This window comes from Octopus sinensis, linkage group LG29 (genome assembly GCF_006345805.1).
Source record: "Octopus sinensis linkage group LG29, ASM634580v1, whole genome shotgun sequence".
In the NCBI taxonomy this organism is placed as follows: domain Eukaryota; kingdom Metazoa; phylum Mollusca; class Cephalopoda; order Octopoda; family Octopodidae; genus Octopus; species Octopus sinensis.
Genome location: NC_043025.1, coordinates 3,038,170 through 3,058,535, shown reverse-complemented (window position 1 = coordinate 3,058,535; position 20,366 = coordinate 3,038,170). Strand labels below are relative to the sequence as shown.

Genomic DNA, 20,366 nt, shown 5'->3' with positions numbered 1-20,366 from the left:
CCTACTGTTCCCAAAGACTGGAATATCTACAACTCCCTGTAAATATTTAAAATCTCCCTCAAAATAAAATAAGTTAGGAAACTTACATACCTACAGTTATCGAACACACAAACGGTCAGTTTAAAATACAAAAAAAACAAAAAAATTCTTTAATATCTACAACTAATGTGCGACAACGTATCCTTTCCTCTCCCCCTGAGTATTCGAAAATGTAAATATCATCCTCCTTTTTATTCTAAGAACACTATCATTTCTCTCTGTGCAGTCATACAAAAGACCATATTTAGTAAATCTTAGAACTTTACTAGCCACAACTTGTTTTCTTTTCTAAACATTCTTCTTCCCATTGCAAAAGTCTTATTGTATTTTCCAAATAGACAGACAAACGAACATCTCAAGAATACTTAAAAACTTGAATATATTACCCAAATACGTAAACACAACTTTTATTGCAACAACACAATTGAATTCAGAAATTTAAAAAATCATCGACGTGAATATCAGATAATATGTGTGTGTGAGTATACATATACATATACATATGTGTGTGGGTATATATATATATATATATATATATATATATATAGTTTTTTGTTTTCTCTCTTCCTACCGTTAATTACAAATATAACAAGCTGAATTGCTTTTCAAGGCAGCGCTGGTACTAGTAAAAAGGTTTGACCTCTCCTGACTTAAAATGTCCTTTGTCTCTTTGGCTGACCTCTCTACCATCTGCTGAATCTATTTATAGACATATAGAACATGACCTCTTTACCAAAAGCTACTGCTGTGACTACACATAAAACAATATCATTGATGATGATGATGATGATGATGGTGATGGTGATAATAATAATAATAATAATAATAATAATAACAACAACAATAATAATAAGTGACAGATCCTTTTTTTCCGTATTTTATTCTCATTTTTTCGAACTAACACAGGCAGAGTGAACCTTTCATAAGTTAAAAAAAAACTATGTTCGGAGATAAAACTATCAACAAAAAAAATACAGACGAATACAGATCTGCTAGCCTTAGGAAACTGCGCTACGAACAATGTTTACGTGCAGAAAATCCTAAACTGACAGATCCGTCTCTTAATGTAAGAGTCGAAGCTCGTCATTCTTCAATGTCAACAAAACAAATTACAAACCGCAATGGTCATCGAGCGGATTACAAAAGACGACGTACCTGAAAATTGAACCAACTTCTGATTGAAAAATCAGCTACTGGATCAAATCTTCCTGACACTCAGAAGCTGGACGTACCCCACAACTGGAATATTCCAACAGATGGCTACCCATGCCCGTCACCAAATAATCAAAAAAAAAGAAGGAAAATGTTCTAGGGAAGATAATAAAGATGTTCTTGCGGCCTTCTACCGTTCCATATATTTCCCCACAGACAAATCTAACACTGTACAAACATACTTAAACTGGAGACAGAAACACCCTGAAGCAAGACCCTACATAGAAAGTAACAAACTTGCCAACGTCAGAAGAAACATTATGAAAAAAAAAATTACTGACTGACGTAGAGATTGATCAAATTAAGCAAGCAGTAACGGATAAAATGAACGAAGCTGCAGCTAAAGAAGATAATACAGAGGAAATAATTATAGACCAGCCCAGGGCTGATAGAAACGAAGTAAGGATTGAAAGAGTTAGTATAAGTGATAGGCAAAGTGAAATACTCCCTGAACCAATCATAAACACTAAGACAGATGAACATCAAAATAGATGAAGAAAGTCATACAAATATTGACACAACAGAACTACATGAGCTAAAAAATCAAATCATGATTGAATGACTGAAAATTAAAGAGACCAGTATGGATGAACGCGATACACTCCCTAAAATCCGAAACTCTAACCAAAACATGAAAATAATTGGTAAAATCCGGCTTGAACTTAAGGATATAATTTCAGCTAATGATGTTGATATCACAGATCTCAACCACATATTCTATGCATCCGCGAAAATCTCAACGATCCTATGTGGTGAAAAGGTTAGAAAACGGCAACATTCTCACAAAAAGTCTTCTTGGCAAGAGCGTATCCAACAACAAATCAAACTATTTAGATCTTATATTGAATATTTGAAAAACCTTAAGGTTGACAGGACTACTAAACCTACAAAAACCCCAAAATTAATGAAAAAATATAATATGAAAACTATACTTGATATTGATGCCACCATAGAAACCATCAAGCAAAAGGTATCTGCTAAAGCTGCTCGCATAGCGAGGTATGAAAAACGTGTTAGATTCTTCAAGGACAACATCATGTTAAAAAATAACCCCAAAAATTTTTACAGGAAGATAGGAAAAACACCATCAAAAGAAGAAGTGCGGGGATTTTGGAATAAAATTTGGGCAGTAGAAAAAACACACAACGAAAAGGACCCCTGGATTGATAGAATATCTACAGAACTGGACTCCTTAGAAGAGCAAAAGTGGGAGGGTGTCAAGGTAGAAGATATAAGATCTGCTCTCAGGAGGTCAAGCAAATGGAAGTCTCCAGGACAGGAGAAAATTCCTAACTTCTGGTTGAATACCTTCCAAGAGAGCCATGAACTGCTAACAGAACTTTACAGTGATGTTTGGCAACACCCTAGTAGGATGCCTCCTTGGCTAGTTAATGGATTAACATTCCTGCTTCCAAAAAGTGAAGAAACAAATGAACCAAAAAACTATAGACTCATAACCTGCTTAACAAGTATGTTTAAAACGCTAACATCTGTCCTGACGGAATATACCTATAGTTTTTTGACACACAGCAGCATATTCCTTAATGAACAGAAAGGATGTAAACGTGGATCTTATGGTTGTAAAGATCAGCTACTCATCAATAAGATGATCTTAGAAGATTGTCACAAACGACACAAAAACTTGTCAATAGCCTGGATAGACTATGAAAAGGCTTTTGATAGCCTACCTGGATAAAGAGAGCCTAGAAATGTACAAAATTGCGCCTACTCTGCGAAACCTCTTGTCTGTAAGTATGAGATCATGGAGAACCACATTAAATTTGAATAGTGACAATGATTCTCTAAATGCTGGTGATGTAAATATTTCATGTGGCATTTTTCAGGGTGACTCACTATCACCACTCCTCTTTTGTTTAGCCTTGATACCTCTCTCAAAATTGCTCAATGATGCGCAGTACAGATATAAAAGGTTTGATAAAAATATAAATCAACTCATTTACATGGATGATTTGAAGCTCTTTGCAAAAATGACCAACAACTCAAGGGCTTACTAGAGATTGTTAAACAATTCAGTGATGACATCAGAATGCAATTTGGCCACGATAAATGTGCAAAAGCCACCTTTATCAAAGGAAAAGTGACAGAAACATCTAACGTTAAGCTTGACCAGCAGAATGTCATAAAAGAATTAGACCCAGCGGAGAGCTACAAGTATCTAGGGGTAATTGAAGGGGATGGAATAAGGCATTCAGTGATGAAGGAAAGGACCAGGAGAGAATGTTATCGCAGAGTAAGAGCAATACTCAAGACAGAGCGGAATGCGAGAAACAGGATCTAAGCGATCAAAGCTTTAGCCATACCAGTCGTGACTTACAGTTTCAATATCGTTAACTGGTCAATTACTGAAATATTTAATCTTGACAGAAAAATACGAGAACTGTTGACAATGCATAGAATGCACCACCCTAAGGCAGATACAGGACGACTTTATCTGCCAAGAAAAGAGGGAGGCCGTGGACTTTTACAACTGGCAATAACAATGAAGATTGCTACAAATGGCCTAGACACCTACCTGAAAAACTCTGAGGACTGGATGTTAAAACTTGTCTCAAAACATGAAAACTAGCAAGTATCATACTCAGTAACAAAACAGGCAAAGGAATATCTAAGTGAATTCCGAATACAACAAATTTCGAAATTAGACATACAAGAAAAAGCACAGAAAAAGCTAAGCACATGAAAACCCGTGCTAAAACTGTGGCCTTAGATATTCTGAATGATAAACGTCAAGAAAAACCTCTCTATGGCAAATACCCAAAGAGAGCGAATAAAGCAGATGTTGACAAAGCCCTGACCCATCAATGGCTTAAGACCTCTGACTTAAAATCTGAAACAGAAGGGTTCATCATCGCAGCTCAAGATCAATGCCTACCTACAAGGAACTACCAGGCCAACATATTAAAGAACGGCAGTAGCCCAACATGTCGTGTATGTCAACAACAAACTGAGACCATTGATCATGTTGTCTCCAAGTACAGTCTTCTTGCGCCTACAGAGTATCTCAACAGGCATGATAGAGCTGCACAATATATTCACTTGGTAATTTGCAGAAGCCTGGACTTGCCCCATGATAAAAACTGGTGGGAACACAAACCACCTCCAATGCTTGAAAATGACCACATCTCACTCCTCTGGAACTTCACCATTCAAACTGACAGAAAGATAGATGCAAATAGGTCAGATATCATATTGAAAGACTTCAGACAAAGAACATGTCTCCTCATTGATATGACTGTCCCAATCGATATAAACATATCTGTCAAGACCTACCAAAAACTGAGCAAATATAAAGATTTTGAAATAGAAATCAGCAAAATGTAGAACCTGAAGACTAAAACATCTCACCCCAAATCTAATTTAAGAAAATTTAAAAAAGAAAATATCATTTGGCTAAATATTCCTTTTAACTGGGCGATTTATATCGAATATATACAGTAGATTCAAATCTAGACTAGAAAAATATTTTCCAACCTCTCATAAATATAGAATAATTTCTAAGAGAACAGTTAGGATTTCATATTTAACCCTCCCTAATATGTCCACCATAATAGCTAGACTTAATAGTAGAAACATTATGTTAGCCAGGATTAGTAAAATTAGTATCAACATGAATAGTAATAATAATTGTAATAATAGTATCAAAAATAAAAAAAATAATAATAATAATTATCAAAATGTGAGCAACAACAATAATAATAATATCAATAATATTAATAGAAATAATAATTATAATGATAAAAATAGGGATGATATAAATAAAAATAATACCAAAAATGATGATAGCAATAATATCTATAGCAGTAATAATAACTTTGATATAAATACAAATAATAATAACAGCAATATCAATAATGTAGGTAATAGAGGTATTGTTATGTTAGATGTGAAAGATAGTGTGAATGGATCAATAAATAGTAACCCCACTTTGGATAACATAATTTTACCTATAATAATGAAAATAATATTTATAATAATTTGAATAACAGCAATGTGAGAGAACTGTCCTTAAATAATTCCAAACCTGAAAATTATCCCCCAGTTGCAATTGTAGGATTAGATCAAATTGTCCGGCATCTGGTCGATGTTCAGTCCAAAATGTAATCTATAAATGTACTATAATAACTTCTAATAGTAACTTTTTTTACATCGGTTGTTCTATTAATTTTAAACAGAGAATTAACAATCCTCTTTCCTCTTTCCGACTAGATCATAAGGCAGATTGCACTACACTATCTAGCAAAATTTGGGAACTCAAAACTAATAATATTAAATATAACCTAAAATGAGAAATAGTTAGAAGGGCAATACCTTACAGAAATAATTGAGTAGGCTGTAAACTCTGTTCTATGGAGACCTACGAGATTATAAAGTATAGAAAAAATAAAAATCTACTAAATAATCGTCTAGAGTTAGGTCGGTCTTGCATTCATTCAAAAATCAGAACTTTAAAATATTTGAAATAGAAATTTGAAGGTGTTCCTATTGTTTTCTAACTGTATCTTTTTAATATAATAATAAATAGAAAACATACTATGTCAACTTTTAATTGACTTTATAGTCAACTAAATTAACCTTACTTTAATCATAGATTTGCACATTTTCCCAATTCTATTCTAAATAACATGTAATACTATTCCTCCAGTTATAATTTGATTTTCACTATAAATTTGAATAGGTACTGTTCCCATACCATTTGCTATAGAATTTAATTGACCTTTAGATAGTAACCTAGATTCTTTCTCACCATAAAAAAATAAAAGTTAAAATAAAATAAAAAATAAAAATAAATAGCCTTCTATTCTAGTGTTAACTTGATTTTTCTTACTGTATCTTTCTCTGCCGATAACCTAAGACCCTCTAGTAGCTTTCCTTATACCTCCCTTTCTCCTAACTCCTACTATAAATTCTGATGGCTTTCATTTGAAAGCAAGGTTTGGTCAACCTCACAGTCTCTTAAGAATTTAATGTTCCTCCCACACTGACCTAAATTTTCTGTCACCATAGAAATAGACTGTCTTTATCCTTTTACATCACCCAATTTTTTCCCCTTCTGTTCTTTTCTCCAGCTAATCTGCTTCCTCAACCTCCCCTACTACCATTCTTATAACTAAAGGAATTTTTTTCTTGCAACAGTTAGATGTGAACTTAATCTTGCTCTGACTGGCATCCTTCTTCATGTTTCCTGAAATTCATATCCACAACTTTATCGGTATATTTACCTTCTCTGGGATGTTACTAATTGATTTGAGAACTTTACATTGTTGGAAAACATATATGAACTTAATCTTGGTTTGCCTGGTATCCTACTTCAAGTTCCTGAAACTCATATCTACAACTTTATCGGTATACTTACACTCTCTAGGATGTTACTAATTGATTTGAGACCTTTACATTATTGGAAAACCTATACGAAATTAGCTGAAGATTACTTGACATATTATATTTGCTGTAATATTTGCAGCTTTAATAAATTTTTATAGTATGAAACAATTGTGCTAAATTACCGGATCCATTCTTGTTGCTCATTTTTGATTTTATATATATATATATATATGTACAGGGAGAATTCACGAAAAAAAACAAAAGACGAAGACAGGTGGTGTAGAAATCAAACAGATGTATTAGTATAACTTGAATTTGGAACGTACAAAGTCGGAAGAAATGCGATTAAACATTTCGTTCGACGTAATAACGATTCTTCCAGTTCACCGTCACAATAATAACAATAGCAGCAGTAGCAGCAGCAACAGTAGTATTAGTAGTAGTAGTAGTAGTAGCAGCAACAGCAGCAGTGGTGGTGCTGGTGGTGGTGATGGTGGTGGTGGTAGTAGTAGTAGTAGTAGTAGTAGTAGTAGTAGTAATGAAGTAATGTGAAGGAACATTATTTTCATGGAAATCTATCTTCATTCTTTGCTCTCGTTTTGGATAAAAAATTTAGTAAAATGAAATCATCAAAGCATATTTCATGAAGAATTTGTATGAACGCTTCTAAAACCGAGATGCATAAAAAAGAAATCATTCGTTACAATACAGTTGCTTGTGGGGACCCATCGGGTTTAGCAGCCCAACTGGGTTTAGGGGCAACACATTTTTACAGTACACAAAATTTACGGTTCATTAATTTTATAGAAGATCCACTAAGTATGGTTACTGCGTGTGAATGTGTAGAGTTGTGTTTATCTCTGTATGTATGTGTGTTTGTGTATGTAGGTCAGTGTTTTTGATGTTCAGGTTTATTTGATACAAGCAGTATAGCCCGGCGTTGCCCGGGATTACGTTAGGATTATTAAGTGATCGAGCGCTTTATTTCAAACCAAAATAAGTTGCACCGACATCAAATTTGAGCGAAATCCGTTGAAATTGGTGAACGTTTCGTTGAAAATGGGTTGCAGGCAAATTAATTAGGAGATCCTATAAGGAATTGGTTTATTGATTATTTCCACTCATCGACTGTATTTTTTTTTTGAGAACTTAAAGCATTCAAAGATCCCATGAGTCCTAGGTAATGTTGGCATCAATTTTGAACAAAATATGTCAAAATTGGCATAAGTTATAGTTGAAAATGGGGTGTAGCCAATTTTAGTGGGAAATCCTATAAGGAATTGGTTTATCAGTTTATTGATTTTTCGCCCCAAATAGGACTTAACCGAGAACAACATTGCTGATTCAAAAAAATGTATATTTATACTTTAAAGTTGGTTTTCACACCCAACCCAGTTCTGTAGAATAAGTGTCACGACGGGAACGCATGGGTTGGGAGTTTAACCGGCAGAGGTGATCAGGCTGCACATGCCAGCCCTTTTGAAGACACCAACCATATCATCTAACCTCCTTGGCCCATGAGGTAGGAACCCCTACGGCAAGGCAGTGACTAATCCTAATCTAGACCTAACCCCTTCTAGGGTTACTATCAGTTAAGGCTGCATCGAAGATATGCATTGGTGAAGGGTACCTTGGAAATCTGCATTCGAGAAGGTTGAATCGAAGGTTTACATTGGATAAGGATGCATTGAAGGTTTGCATTGGAGATCTACAGTGAAGATGGGTGACTAAAAGATGTGGATTGGATAACGTTGCATTAAAGATCTGCATAGGAAAAAGTTTGCATTGGAGATCTGGATTGGAGTAACTTAGGAAAGCTTAGCAACAGCCTTAACCCAAAAATAAAGGGCTTGTCCCTTCTAGCCTAACTCTATGAGCAACTTAGACAAGCACTGATATCGGCCAGGTGAGCATTGTTGTGGACGTCAGTATTGTCCAATAAAAAAGCGGAAGAGTCCATGTTCTGAGAATATATCCGACCAATGCTTCCGGATCACCTGTTTATAACCACATCGGCTGTAATGACGACTTGTCTATAAAACTTCGCTATAGACAACATTGCGTGTTCTGCCCTGAGGAGCATACACAAAAAGAGCGTTTCTACTCCCCACACGGGAGCAGGCCACATAAAGTTGCCCATGTGAAAAACATGGATCGCCCAAATGGATGCCTGTCACCGATAGTGATAGGCCTTGAGATTTGTTGATGGACATGGCAAAGCATGGTCTCCCTGGGAACTGCGATCTGCGGGAGTTAAACGGCATGTCTGATCCCTAGGGATAAAGGTGCATCCATGAAATGAAAATATGTTCACCCCTCCCACACCCTGTAACAATGGTGGCCTCAATCAAGTGGGGAGTCAGGGGCTTGACTATTAAGCGGGTCCCATTGCACTGTTTAGGCGGAAGCAAGTTTCTGATTAGCATAATTGGGCATCCAACCATTAGCCTAAGAATGTAAGGTGGAAGACTTGCTGGCTCCAATGAGTTGAGGAACTCGATAGGGTAATTGACAATGTCTTGGGGGTCAAAGGTCCGGTCAATCGATTTGTAGATGCGCTCTTCACCCGGAATTCGACTTAGGAGCTGGTCGTTGATAGCACTGAAAGTTACCTTTTTAGGGGCCAGGATGGTTCTTTTACTGAGCCAATTGATGTCTGCATAATTACTTTCCAGATTGGGGACCACTGTTTCCAAAAGATCGGAAGGGATGTCCACGGTGTTGCACAGTTCAGAGATGGATATGTCACCCCTATCATTCCTAGGGACCTTGCCTTCCCCAAGGGTTAAAATGTTTTCAGCAAATGCCGCAGACGTGCTATCACCAAGCAAGTGCACACGCATGTTTGTGCTTAGGCTTAACGTCTTAACCTGGGGCCACAACGTGAATGACTTAAGGCATGCGCGCACTTCATCAGCCCTGCTCCCTTTAGGGATGACAAGAAGGGTTTGCCGGAAATCTCCTGAAAGCATAAAAGCTGTAGAATTCCTTATATCTTTCAGTGACCGGTCCAGTGCTTCAAGGGCACCCTTATTGGCCATTGTGCATTCATTCCATACAATGAGACGGCACTGTCTAAGAACTTCAGCTTCCTCTGAATTTTTGCCAATGCTGCAAGTTTTTTAATTGCGGAGTGCCCGGTGTTCGGCAGTCTCGGAGACTCTCGCATTGGCAGTAGCGGCAGCGTTCTGTGTATTGCGGAGTGCCCGTTGTTCAGCAGTCTCGGAGGCTCTCGCATTGGCAGTAGCAGCCGCGTTCTGTGTATTGCGGAGTGCCCATTGTTCAGCAGTCTCGGAGGCTCTCGCATTGGCAGTAGCAGCCGCGTTCTGTGTATCGAGGAGTGCCCGTTGTTCAGCAGTCTAGGAGGCTCTTGCTTTGGCACTAGCAGCAGCGTTTTGTGTATTGTGGAGTGCCCGTTGTTCAGCAGTCTCGGAGGCTCTCGCATTGGCAGTAGCAGCAGCGTTCTGTGTATTGCGGAGTGCCCGTTGTTCAGCAGTCTCGGAGGCTCTCGCATTGGCAGTAGCAGCAGCGTTCTGTGTATTGCGGAGTGCCCGTTGTTCAGCAGTCTCGGAGGCTCTTGCTTTGGCAGTAGCAGCAGCGTTTTGTGTATTGCGGAGTGCCCGTTGTTCAGCAGTCTCGGAGGCTCTCGCATTGGCAGTAGCAGCAGCGTTCTGTGTATTGCGGAGTGCCCGTTGTTCAGCAGTCTCAGAGGCTCTCGCATTGGCAGTAGCAGCAGCGTTTTGTGTATTGCGGAGTGCCCGTTGTTCAGCAGTCTCGGAGACTCTTGCTTTGGCAGTAGCAGCAGAGTTTTGTGTATTGCGGAGTGCCCGTTGTTCAGCAGTCTCGGAGGATCTCGCATTGGCAGTAGCAGCAGCGTTCTGTGTATTGCGGAGTACCCGTTGTTCAGCAGTCTCGGAGAACCTCGCATTGGCAGTAGCAGCAGCATTCTGTGTATTGCGGAGTGCCCGTTGTTCAGCAGTCTCGGAGGCTCTCGCATTGGCAGTAGCAGCCGCGTTCTGTGTATCGAGGAGTGCACGTTGTTCAGCAGTCTCGGAGGCTCTCGCATTGGCAGTAGCAGCAGCGTTCTGTGTATTGCGGAGTGCCCGTTGTTCAGCAGTCTCGGAGGATCTCGCATTGGCAGTAGCAGCCGCGTTCTGTGTATTGCGGAGTGCCCGTTGTTCAGCAGTCTCGGAGGCTCTCGCATTGGCAGTAGCAGCAGCGTTCTGTGTATTGCGGAGTGCCCGTTGTTCAGCAGTCTCGGAGGCTCTTGCTTTGGCACTAGCAGCAGCGTTCTGTGTATCGAGGAGTGCCCGTTGTTCAGCAGTCTCGGAGACTCTTGCTTTGGCAGTAGCAGCAGCGTTCTGTGTATTGCGGAGTGCCCGTTGTTCAGCAGTCTCGGAGGCTCTCGCATTGGCAGTAGCAGCAGCGTTCTGTGTATTGCGGAGTGCCCGTTCTTCAGCAGTCTCGGAGGCTCTTGCTTTGGCACTAGCAGCAGCGTTCTGTGTATCGAGGAGTGCCCGTTGTTCAGCAGTCTCGGAGGCTCTCGCATTGGCAGTAGCAGCAGCGTTCTGTGTATTGCGGAGAGCCCGTTGTTCAGCAGTCTCGGAACCTCGCATTGGCAGTAGCAGCAGCGTTTTGTGTATTGCGGAGTGCCCGTTGTTCAGCAGTCTCTCGCATTGGCAGTAGCAGCAGCGTTCTGTGTATTGCGGAGTTCCCGTTGTTCAGCAGTCTCGGAGGCTGTTGCTTTGACAGTAACAGTGTATTGAGGAGTGCCCGTTGTTTAGCAGTCTCGGAGGCTCTCGCATTGGCAGTAGCAGCAGCGTTCTGTGTATTGCGGAGTGCCCGTTGTTCAGCAGTCTCGGAGGATCTCGTATTTGCAGTAGCAGCAACGTTCTGTGTATTGCGGAGTGCCCGTTATTCAGCAGTCTCGGAGACTCTTGCTTTGGCAGTAGCAGCAGCGTTTTGTGTATTGCGGAGTTCCCGTTGTTCAGCAGTCTCGGAGGCTCTCGCATTGGCAGTAGCAGCAGCGTTTTGTGTATTGCGGAGTGCCCGTTGTTCAGCAGTCTCGGAGGCTCTTGCTTTGGCACTAGCAGCAGCGTTTTGTGTATTGCGGAGTGCCCGTTGTTCAGCAGTCTCGGAGACTCTTGCTTTGGCAGTAGCAGCAGCGTTTTGTGTATTGCGAAGTGCCCGTTGTTCAGCAGTCTCGGAGGATCTCGCATTGGCAGTAGCAGCAGCGTTCTGTGTATTGCGGAGTGCCCGTTGTTCAGCAGTCTCGGAGAACCTCGCATTGGCAGTAGCAGCAGCGTTCTGTGTATTGCGGAGTGCCCGTTGTTCAGCAGTCTCGGAGGCTCTCGCATTGGCAGTAGCAGCCGCGTTCTGTGTATCGAGGAGTGCCCGTTGTTCAGCAGTCTCGGAGGATCTCGCATTGGCAGTAGCAGCCGCGTTCTGTGTATTGCGGAGAACCCGTTGTTCAGCAGTCTCGGAGGCTCTCGCATTGGCAGTAGCAGCAGCGTTCTGTGTATTGCGGAGTGCCCGTTGTTCAGCAGTCTCGGAGGCTCTTGCTTTGGCACTAGCAGCAGCGTTCTGTGTATCGAGGAGTGCCCGTTGTTCAGCAGTCTCGGAGGCTCTCGCATTGGCAGTAGCAGCAGCGTTCTGTGTATTGCGGAGAGCCCGTTGTTCAGCAGTCTCGGAGAACCTCGCATTGGCAGTAGCAGCAGCGTTTTGTGTATTGCGGAGTTACCGTTGTTCAGCAGTCTCTCGCATTGGCAGTAGCAGCAGCGTTCTGTGTATTGCGGAGTTCCCGTTGTTCAGCAGTCTCGGAGGCTGTTGCTTTGACAGTAGCAGCAGCGTTCTGTGTATTGCGGAGTGCCCGTTATTTAGCAGTCTCGGAGGGTCTCGCATTGGCAGTAGCAGCCGCGTTCTGTGTATTGCGGAGTGCCCGTTGTTCAGCAGTCTCGGAGGCTCTCGCATTAACACTAGCAGCAGCGTTCTGTATATTGCGGAGTGCCCGTTGTTCGACAGTCTCGGAGGCTCTCGCATTGGCAGTAGCAGCAGCGTTCTGTGTATTGCGGAGTGCCCGTTGTTCAGCAGTCTCGGAGGCTCTCGCATTGGCAGTAGCAGCCGCGTTCTGTGTATTGAGGAGTGCCCGTTGTTTAGCAGTCTCGGAGGCTCTCGCATTGGCAGTAGCAGCAGAGTTCTGTGTATTGCGGAGTGCCCGTTGTTCAGCAGTCTCGGAGGATCTCGTATTTGCAGTAGCAGCAACGTTCTGTGTATTGCGGAGTGCCCGTTATTCAGCAGTCTCGGAGACTCTTGCTTTGGCAGTAGCAGCAGCGTTTTGTGTATTGCGGAGTTCCCGTTGTTCAGCAGTCTCGGAGGCTCTCGCATTGGCAGTAGCAGCAGCGTTTTGTGTATTGCGGAGTGCCCGTTGTTCAGCAGTCTCGGAGGCTCTTGCTTTGGCACTAGCAGCAGCGTTTTGTGTATTGCGGAGTGCCCGTTGTTCAGCAGTCTCGGAGACTCTTGCTTTGGCAGTAGCAGCAGCGTTTTGTGTATTGCGAAGTGCCCGTTGTTCAGCAGTCTCGGAGGATCTCGCATTGGCAGTAGCAGCAGCGTTCTGTGTATTGCGGAGTGCCCGTTGTTCAGCAGTCTCGGAGAACCTCGCATTGGCAGTAGCAGCCGCGTTCTGTGTATTGCGGAGTGCCCGTTGTTCAGCAGTCTCGGAGGCTCTCGCATTGGCAGTAGCAGCCGCGTTCTGTGTATCGAGGAGTGCCCGTTGTTCAGCAGTCTCGGAGGCTCTCGCATTGGCAGTAGCAGCCGCGTTCTGTGTATTGAGGAGTGCCCGTTGTTTAACAGTCTCGGAGGCTCTCGCATTGGCAGTAGCAGCAGCGTTCTGTGTATTGCGGAGTGCCCGTTGTTCAGCAGTCTCGGAGGCTCTCGCATTGGCAGTAGCAGCAGTGTTCTGTGTATTGAGGAGTGCCCGTTGTTCAGCAGTCTAGGAGGCTCTCGCATTGGCAGTAGCAGCCGCGTTCTGTGTATTGCGGAGTGCCCGTTGTTCAGCAGTCTCGGAGGCTCTCGCATTGGCTGTAGCATCAGCGTTCTGTGTATTGCGTAGTGCCCGTTGTTCAGCAGTCTCGGAGGATCTCGCATTGGCAGTAGCAGCAGCGTTTTGTGTATTGCGGAGTTACCGTTGTTCAGCAGTCTCTCGCATTGGCAGTAGCAGCAGCGTTCTGTGTATTGCGGAGTGCCCGTTGTTCAGCAGTCTCGGAGGCTCTCGCATTGGCAGTAGCAGCAGCGTTCTGTGTATTGCGGAGTTACCGTTGTTCAGCAGTCTCGGAGGCTCTCGCATTGGCAGGAGCAGCCGCGTTCTGTGTATTGCGGAGTTACCGTTGTTCAGCAGTTTCGGAGGCTCTCGCATTGGCAGTAGCAGCAGCGTTCTGTGTATTGCGGAGTGCCCGTTGTTCAGCAGTCTCGGAGGATCTTGCATTGGCAGTAGCAGCAGCGTTCTGTGTATTGCGGAGAGCCCGTTGTTCAGCAGTCTCGGAGGCTCTCGCATTAACACTAGCAGCAGCGTTCTGTATATTGCGGAGTGCCCGTTGCTCGACAGTCTCGGAGGCTCTCGCATTGGCAGTAGCAGCAGCGTTCTGTGTATTGCGGAGTGCCCGTTGTTCAGCAGTCTCGGAGGCTCTCGCATTGGCAGTAGCAGCCGCGTTCTGTGTATTGAGGAGTGCCTGTTGTTTAGCAGTCTCGGAGGCTCTCGCATTGGCAGTAGCAGCAGCGTTCTGTGTATTGCGGAGTGCCCGTTGTTCAGTAGTCTCGGAGGCTCTCGCATTGGCAGTAGCAGCCGCGTTCTGTGTATTGAGGAGTGCCCGTTGTTTAGCAGTCTCGGAGGCTCTCGCATTGGCAATAGCAGCAGCGTTTTGTGTATTGCGGAGTGCCCGTTGTTCAGCAGTCTCGGAGGCCTCGCATTAACAGTAGCAGCAGCGTTCTGTGTATATTGCGGAGTGCCCGTTGTTCAGCAGTCTCGGAGGACTCTCGCATTGGCATTAGCGGCAGCGTTCTGTGTATTGCGGAGTGCCCGTTGTTCTGCAGTCTCGGAGGATCTCGCATTGGCAGTAGCAGCAGCGTTCTGTGTATTGCGGAGTGCCCGTTGTTCAGCAGTCTCGGAGGATCTCGTATTTGCAGTAGCAGCAACGTTCTGTGTATTGCGGAGTGCCCGTTATTCAGCAGTCTCGGAGACTCTTGCTTTGGCAGTAGCAGCAGCGTTTTGTGTATTGCGGAGTTCCCGTTGTTCAGCAGTCTCGGAGGCTCTCGCATTGGCAGTAGCAGCAGCGTTTTGTGTATTGCGGAGTGCCCGTTGTTCAGCAGTCTCGGAGGCTCTTGCTTTGGCACTAGCAGCAGCGTTTTGTGTATTGCGGAGTGCCCGTTGTTCAGCAGTCTCGGAGACTCTGCTTTGGCAGTAGCAGCAGCGTTTTGTGTATTGCGAAGTGCCCGTTGTTCAGCAGTCTCGGAGGATCTCGCATTGGCAGTAGCAGCAGCGTTCTGTGTATTGCGGAGTGCCCGTTGTTCAGCAGTCTCGGAGAACCTCGCATTGGCAGTAGCAGCCGCGTTCTGTGTATTGCGGAGTGCCCGTTGTTCAGCAGTCTCGGAGGCTCTCGCATTGGCAGTAGCAGCCGCGTTCTGTGTATCGAGGAGTGCCCGTTGTTCAGCAGTCTCGGAGGATCTCGCATTGGCAGTAGCAGCCGCGTTCTGTGTATTGCGGAGAACCCGTTGTTCAGCAGTCTCGGAGGCTCTCGCATTGGCAGTAGCAGCAGCGTTCTGTGTATTGCGGAGTGCCCGTTGTTCAGCAGTCTCGGAGGCTCTTGCTTTGGCACTAGCAGCAGCGTTCTGTGTATCGAGGAGTGCCCGTTGTTCAGCAGTCTCGGAGGCTCTCGCATTGGCAGTAGCAGCAGCGTTCTGTGTATTGCGGAGAGCCCGTTGTTCAGCAGTCTCGGAGAACCTCGCATTGGCAGTAGCAGCAGCGTTTTGTGTATTGCGGAGTTACCGTTGTTCAGCAGTCTCTCGCATTGGCAGTAGCAGCAGCGTTCTGTGTATTGCGGAGTTCCCGTTGTTCAGCAGTCTCGGAGGCTGTTGCTTTGACAGTAACAGCAGCGTTCTGTGTATTGCGGAGTGCCCGTTATTTAGCAGTCTCGGAGGGTCTCGCATTGGCAGTAGCAGCCGCGTTCTGTGTATTGCGGAGTGCCCGTTGTTCAGCAGTCTCGGAGGCTCTCGCATTAACACTAGCAGCAGCGTTCTGTATATTGCGGAGTGCCCGTTGTTCGACAGTCTCGGAGGCTCTCGCATTGGCAGTAGCAGCAGCGTTCTGTGTATTGCGGAGTGCCCGTTGTTCAGCAGTCTCGGAGGCTCTCGCATTGGCAGTAGCAGCCGCGTTCTGTGTATTGAGGAGTGCCCGTTGTTTAGCAGTCTCGGAGGCTCTCGCATTGGCAGTAGCAGCAGAGTTCTGTGTATTGCGGAGTGCCCGTTGTTCAGCAGTCTCGGAGGATCTCGTATTTGCAGTAGCAGCAACGTTCTGTGTATTGCGGAGTGCCCGTTATTCAGCAGTCTCGGAGACTCTTGCTTTGGCAGTAGCAGCAGCGTTTTGTGTATTGCGGAGTTCCCGTTGTTCAGCAGTCTCGGAGGCTCTCGCATTGGCAGTAGCAGCAGCGTTTTGTGTATTGCGGAGTGCCCGTTGTTCAGCAGTCTCGGAGGCTCTTGCTTTGGCACTAGCAGCAGCGTTTTGTGTATTGCGGAGTGCCCGTTGTTCAGCAGTCTCGGAGACTCTTGCTTTGGCAGTAGCAGCAGCGTTTTGTGTATTGCGAAGTGCCCGTTGTTCAGCAGTCTCGGAGGATCTCGCATTGGCAGTAGCAGCAGCGTTCTGTGTATTGCGGAGTGCCCGTTGTTCAGCAGTCTCGGAGAACCTCGCATTGGCAGTAGCAGCCGCGTTCTGTGTATTGCGGAGTGCCCGTTGTTCAGCAGTCTCGGAGGCTCTCGCATTGGCAGTAGCAGCCGCGTTCTGTGTATCGAGGAGTGCCCGTTGTTCAGCAGTCTCGGAGGCTCTCGCATTGGCAGTAGCAGCCGCGTTCTGTGTATTGAGGAGTGCCCGTTGTTTAACAGTCTCGGAGGCTCTCGCATTGGCAGTAGCAGCAGCGTTCTGTGTATTGCGGAGTGCCCGTTGTTCAGCAGTCTCGGAGGCTCTCGCATTGGCAGTAGCAGCAGTGTTCTGTGTATTGAGGAGTGCCCGTTGTTCAGCAGTCTAGGAGGCTCTCGCATTGGCAGTAGCAGCCGCGTTCTGTGTATTGCGGAGTGCCCGTTGTTCAGCAGTCTCGGAGGCTCTCGCATTGGCTGTAGCATCAGCGTTCTGTGTATTGCGTAGTGCCCGTTGTTCAGCAGTCTCGGAGGATCTCGCATTGGCAGTAGCAGCAGCGTTTTGTGTATTGCGGAGTTACCGTTGTTCAGCAGTCTCTCGCATTGGCAGTAGCAGCAGCGTTCTGTGTATTGCGGAGTGCCCGTTGTTCAGCAGTCTCGGAGGCTCTCGCATTGGCAGTAGCAGCAGCGTTCTGTGTATTGCGGAGTTACCGTTGTTCAGCAGTCTCGGAGGCTCTCGCATTGGCAGGAGCAGCCGCGTTCTGTGTATTGCGGAGTTACCGTTGTTCAGCAGTTTCGGAGGCTCTCGCATTGGCAGTAGCAGCAGCGTTCTGTGTATTGCGGAGTGCCCGTTGTTCAGCAGTCTCGGAGGATCTTGCATTGGCAGTAGCAGCAGCGTTCTGTGTATTGCGGAGAGCCCGTTGTTCAGCAGTCTCGGAGGCTCTCGCATTAACACTAGCAGCAGCGTTCTGTATATTGCGGAGTGCCCGTTGCTCGACAGTCTCGGAGGCTCTCGCATTGGCAGTAGCAGCAGCGTTCTGTGTATTGCGGAGTGCCCGTTGTTCAGCAGTCTCGGAGGCTCTCGCATTGGCAGTAGCAGCCGCGTTCTGTGTATTGAGGAGTGCCTGTTGTTTAGCAGTCTCGGAGGCTCTCGCATTGGCAGTAGCAGCAGCGTTCTGTGTATTGCGGAGTGCCCGTTGTTCAGTAGTCTCGGAGGCTCTCGCATTGGCAGTAGCAGCCGCGTTCTGTGTATTGAGGAGTGCCCGTTGTTTAGCAGTCTCGGAGGCTCTCGCATTGGCAATAGCAGCAGCGTTTTGTGTATTGCGGAGTGCCCGTTGTTCAGCAGTCTCGGAGGCCCTCGCATTAACAGTAGCAGCAGCGTTCTGTATATTGCGGAGTGCCCGTTGTTCAGCAGTCTCGGAGACTCTCGCATTGGCATTAGCGGCAGCGTTCTGTGTATTGCGGAGTGCCCGTTGTTCTGCAGTCTCGGAGGATCTCGCATTGGCAGTAGCAGCAGCGTTCTGTGTATTGCGGAGTGCCCGTTGTTCAGCAGTCTCGGAGGATCTCGTATTTGCAGTAGCAGCAACGTTCTGTGTATTGCGGAGTGCCCGTTATTCAGCAGTCTCGGAGACTCTTGCTTTGGCAGTAGCAGCAGCGTTTTGTGTATTGCGGAGTTCCCGTTGTTCAGCAGTCTCGGAGGCTCTCGCATTGGCAGTAGCAGCAGCGTTTTGTGTATTGCGGAGTGCCCGTTGTTCAGCAGTCTCGGAGGCTCTTGCTTTGGCACTAGCAGCAGCGTTTTGTGTATTGCGGAGTGCCCGTTGTTCAGCAGTCTCGGAGACTCTTGCTTTGGCAGTAGCAGCAGCGTTTTGTGTATTGCGAAGTGCCCGTTGTTCAGCAGTCTCGGAGGATCTCGCATTGGCAGTAGCAGCAGCGTTCTGTGTATTGCGGAGTGCCCGTTGTTCAGCAGTCTCGGAGAACCTCGCATTGGCAGTAGCAGCCGCGTTCTGTGTATTGCGGAGTGCCCGTTGTTCAGCAGTCTCGGAGGCTCTCGCATTGGCAGTAGCAGCCGCGTTCTGTGTATCGAGGAGTGCCCGTTGTTCAGCAGTTTCGGAGGCTCTCGCATTGGCAGTAGCAGCCGCGTTCTGTGTATTGAGGAGTGCCCGTTGTTTAACAGTCTCGGAGGCTCTCGCATTGGCAGTAGCAGCAGCGTTCTGTGTATTGCGGAGTGCCCGTTGTTCAGCAGTCTCGGAGGCTCTCGCATTGGCAGTAGCAGCAGTGTTCTGTGTATTGAGGAGTGCCCGTTGTTCAGCAGTCTAGGAGGCTCTCGCATTGGCAGTAGCAGCCGCGTTCTGTGTATTGCGGAGTGCCCGTTGTTCAGCAGTCTCGGAGGATCTCGCATTGGCAGTAGCATCAGCGTTCTGTGTATTGCGTAGTGCCCGTTGTTCAGCAGCCTCGGAGGATCTCGCATTGGCAGTAGCAGCAGCGTTTTGTGTATTGCGGAGTTACCGTTGTTCAGCAGTCTCTAGCATTGGCAGTAGCAGCAGCGTTCTCTGTATTGCGGAGTGCCCGTTGTTCAGCAGTCTCGGAGGCTCTCGCATTGGCAGTAGCAGCAGCGTTCTGTGTATTGCGGAGTTACCGTTGTTCAGCAGTCTCGGAGGCTCTCGCATTGGCAGTAGCAGCCGCGTTCTGTGTATTGCGGAGTTACCGGTGTTCAGCAGTCTCGGAGGCTCTCGCATTGGCAGTAGCAGCAGCGTTCTGTGTATTGCGGAGTGCCCGTTGTTCAGCAGTCTCGGAGGATCTTGCATTGGCAGTAGCAGCAGCGTTCTGTGTATTGCGGAGTGCTCGTTGTTCAGCAGTCTCGGAGGCTCTCGCATTGGCAGTAGCAGCAGCGTTCTGTGTATCGAGGAGTGCCCGTTGTTCAGCAGTCTCGGAGGCTCTCGCATTGACAGTAGCAGCCGCGTTTTGTGTATCAAGGAGTGCCCGTTGTTCAGCAGTCTCGGAGGCTCTCGCATTGGCAGTAGCAGCAGCGTTCTGTGTATTGCGGAGTGCCCGTTGTTCAGCAGTCTCGGAGGCTCTCGCATTGGCAGTAGCAGCAGCGTTCTGTGTATTGCGGAGAGCCCGTTGTTCAGCAGTCTCGGAGGCTCTCGCATTGGCAGTAGCATCCGCGTTCTGTGTATCGAGGAGTGCCCGTTGTTCAGCAGTCTAGGAGGCTCTCGCATTGGCAGTAGCAGCCGCGTTCTCTGTATTGCGGAGTGCCCGTTGTTCAGCAGTCTAGGATGCTCTCGCATTGGCAGTAGCAGCCGCGTTCTGTGTATCGAGGAGTGCCCGTTGTTCAGCAGTCTTGGAGGCTCTCGCATTGGCAGTAGCAGCAGCGTTCTGTGTATTGCGGAGTGCCCGTTGTTCAGCAGTCTCGGAGGCTCTCGCATTGGCAGTAGCAGCCGCGTTCTGTGTATCGAGGAGTGCCCGTTGTTCAGCAGTCTCGGAGGCTCTCGCATTGGCAGTAGCAGCCGCGTTCTGTGTATTGCGGAGTGCCCGTTGTTCAACAGTCTCGGAGGCTCTCGCATTGGCAGTAGCAGCCGCGTTCTGTGTATCGAGGAGTGCCCGTTGTTCAGCAGTCTCGGAGGCTCTCGCATTGGCAGTAGCAGCAGCGTTCTGTGTATTGCGGAGTGCCCGTTGTTCAGCAGTCTCGGAGGCTCTCGCATTGGCTTAGCAGCCGCGTTCTGTGTATTGCGGAGTGCCCGTTGTTCAGCAGTCTCGGAGGCTCTCGCATTGGCAGTAGCAGCAGCGTTCTGTGTATTGCGGAGTGCCCGTTGTTCAGCAGTCTCGGAGGATCTCGCATTGGCAGTAGCAGCAGCGTTCTGTGTATTGCGGAGTTA

At 46.4% G+C, this 20,366-nt stretch overlaps 1 protein-coding gene across 1 annotated transcript; it reads right to left on the bottom strand.

The window, feature by feature from the left end:
* Nucleotides 1–8,867: 8,867 nt before the first annotated feature.
* LOC115225981 lies at nucleotides 8,868–9,635 on the bottom strand. The gene has a single exon (XM_029796955.2). It carries the CDS (start codon nucleotides 9,633–9,635, stop codon nucleotides 8,868–8,870), a length of 768 nt encoding a protein of 255 aa, XP_029652815.2.
* Nucleotides 9,636–20,366: the final 10,731 nt, after the last annotated feature.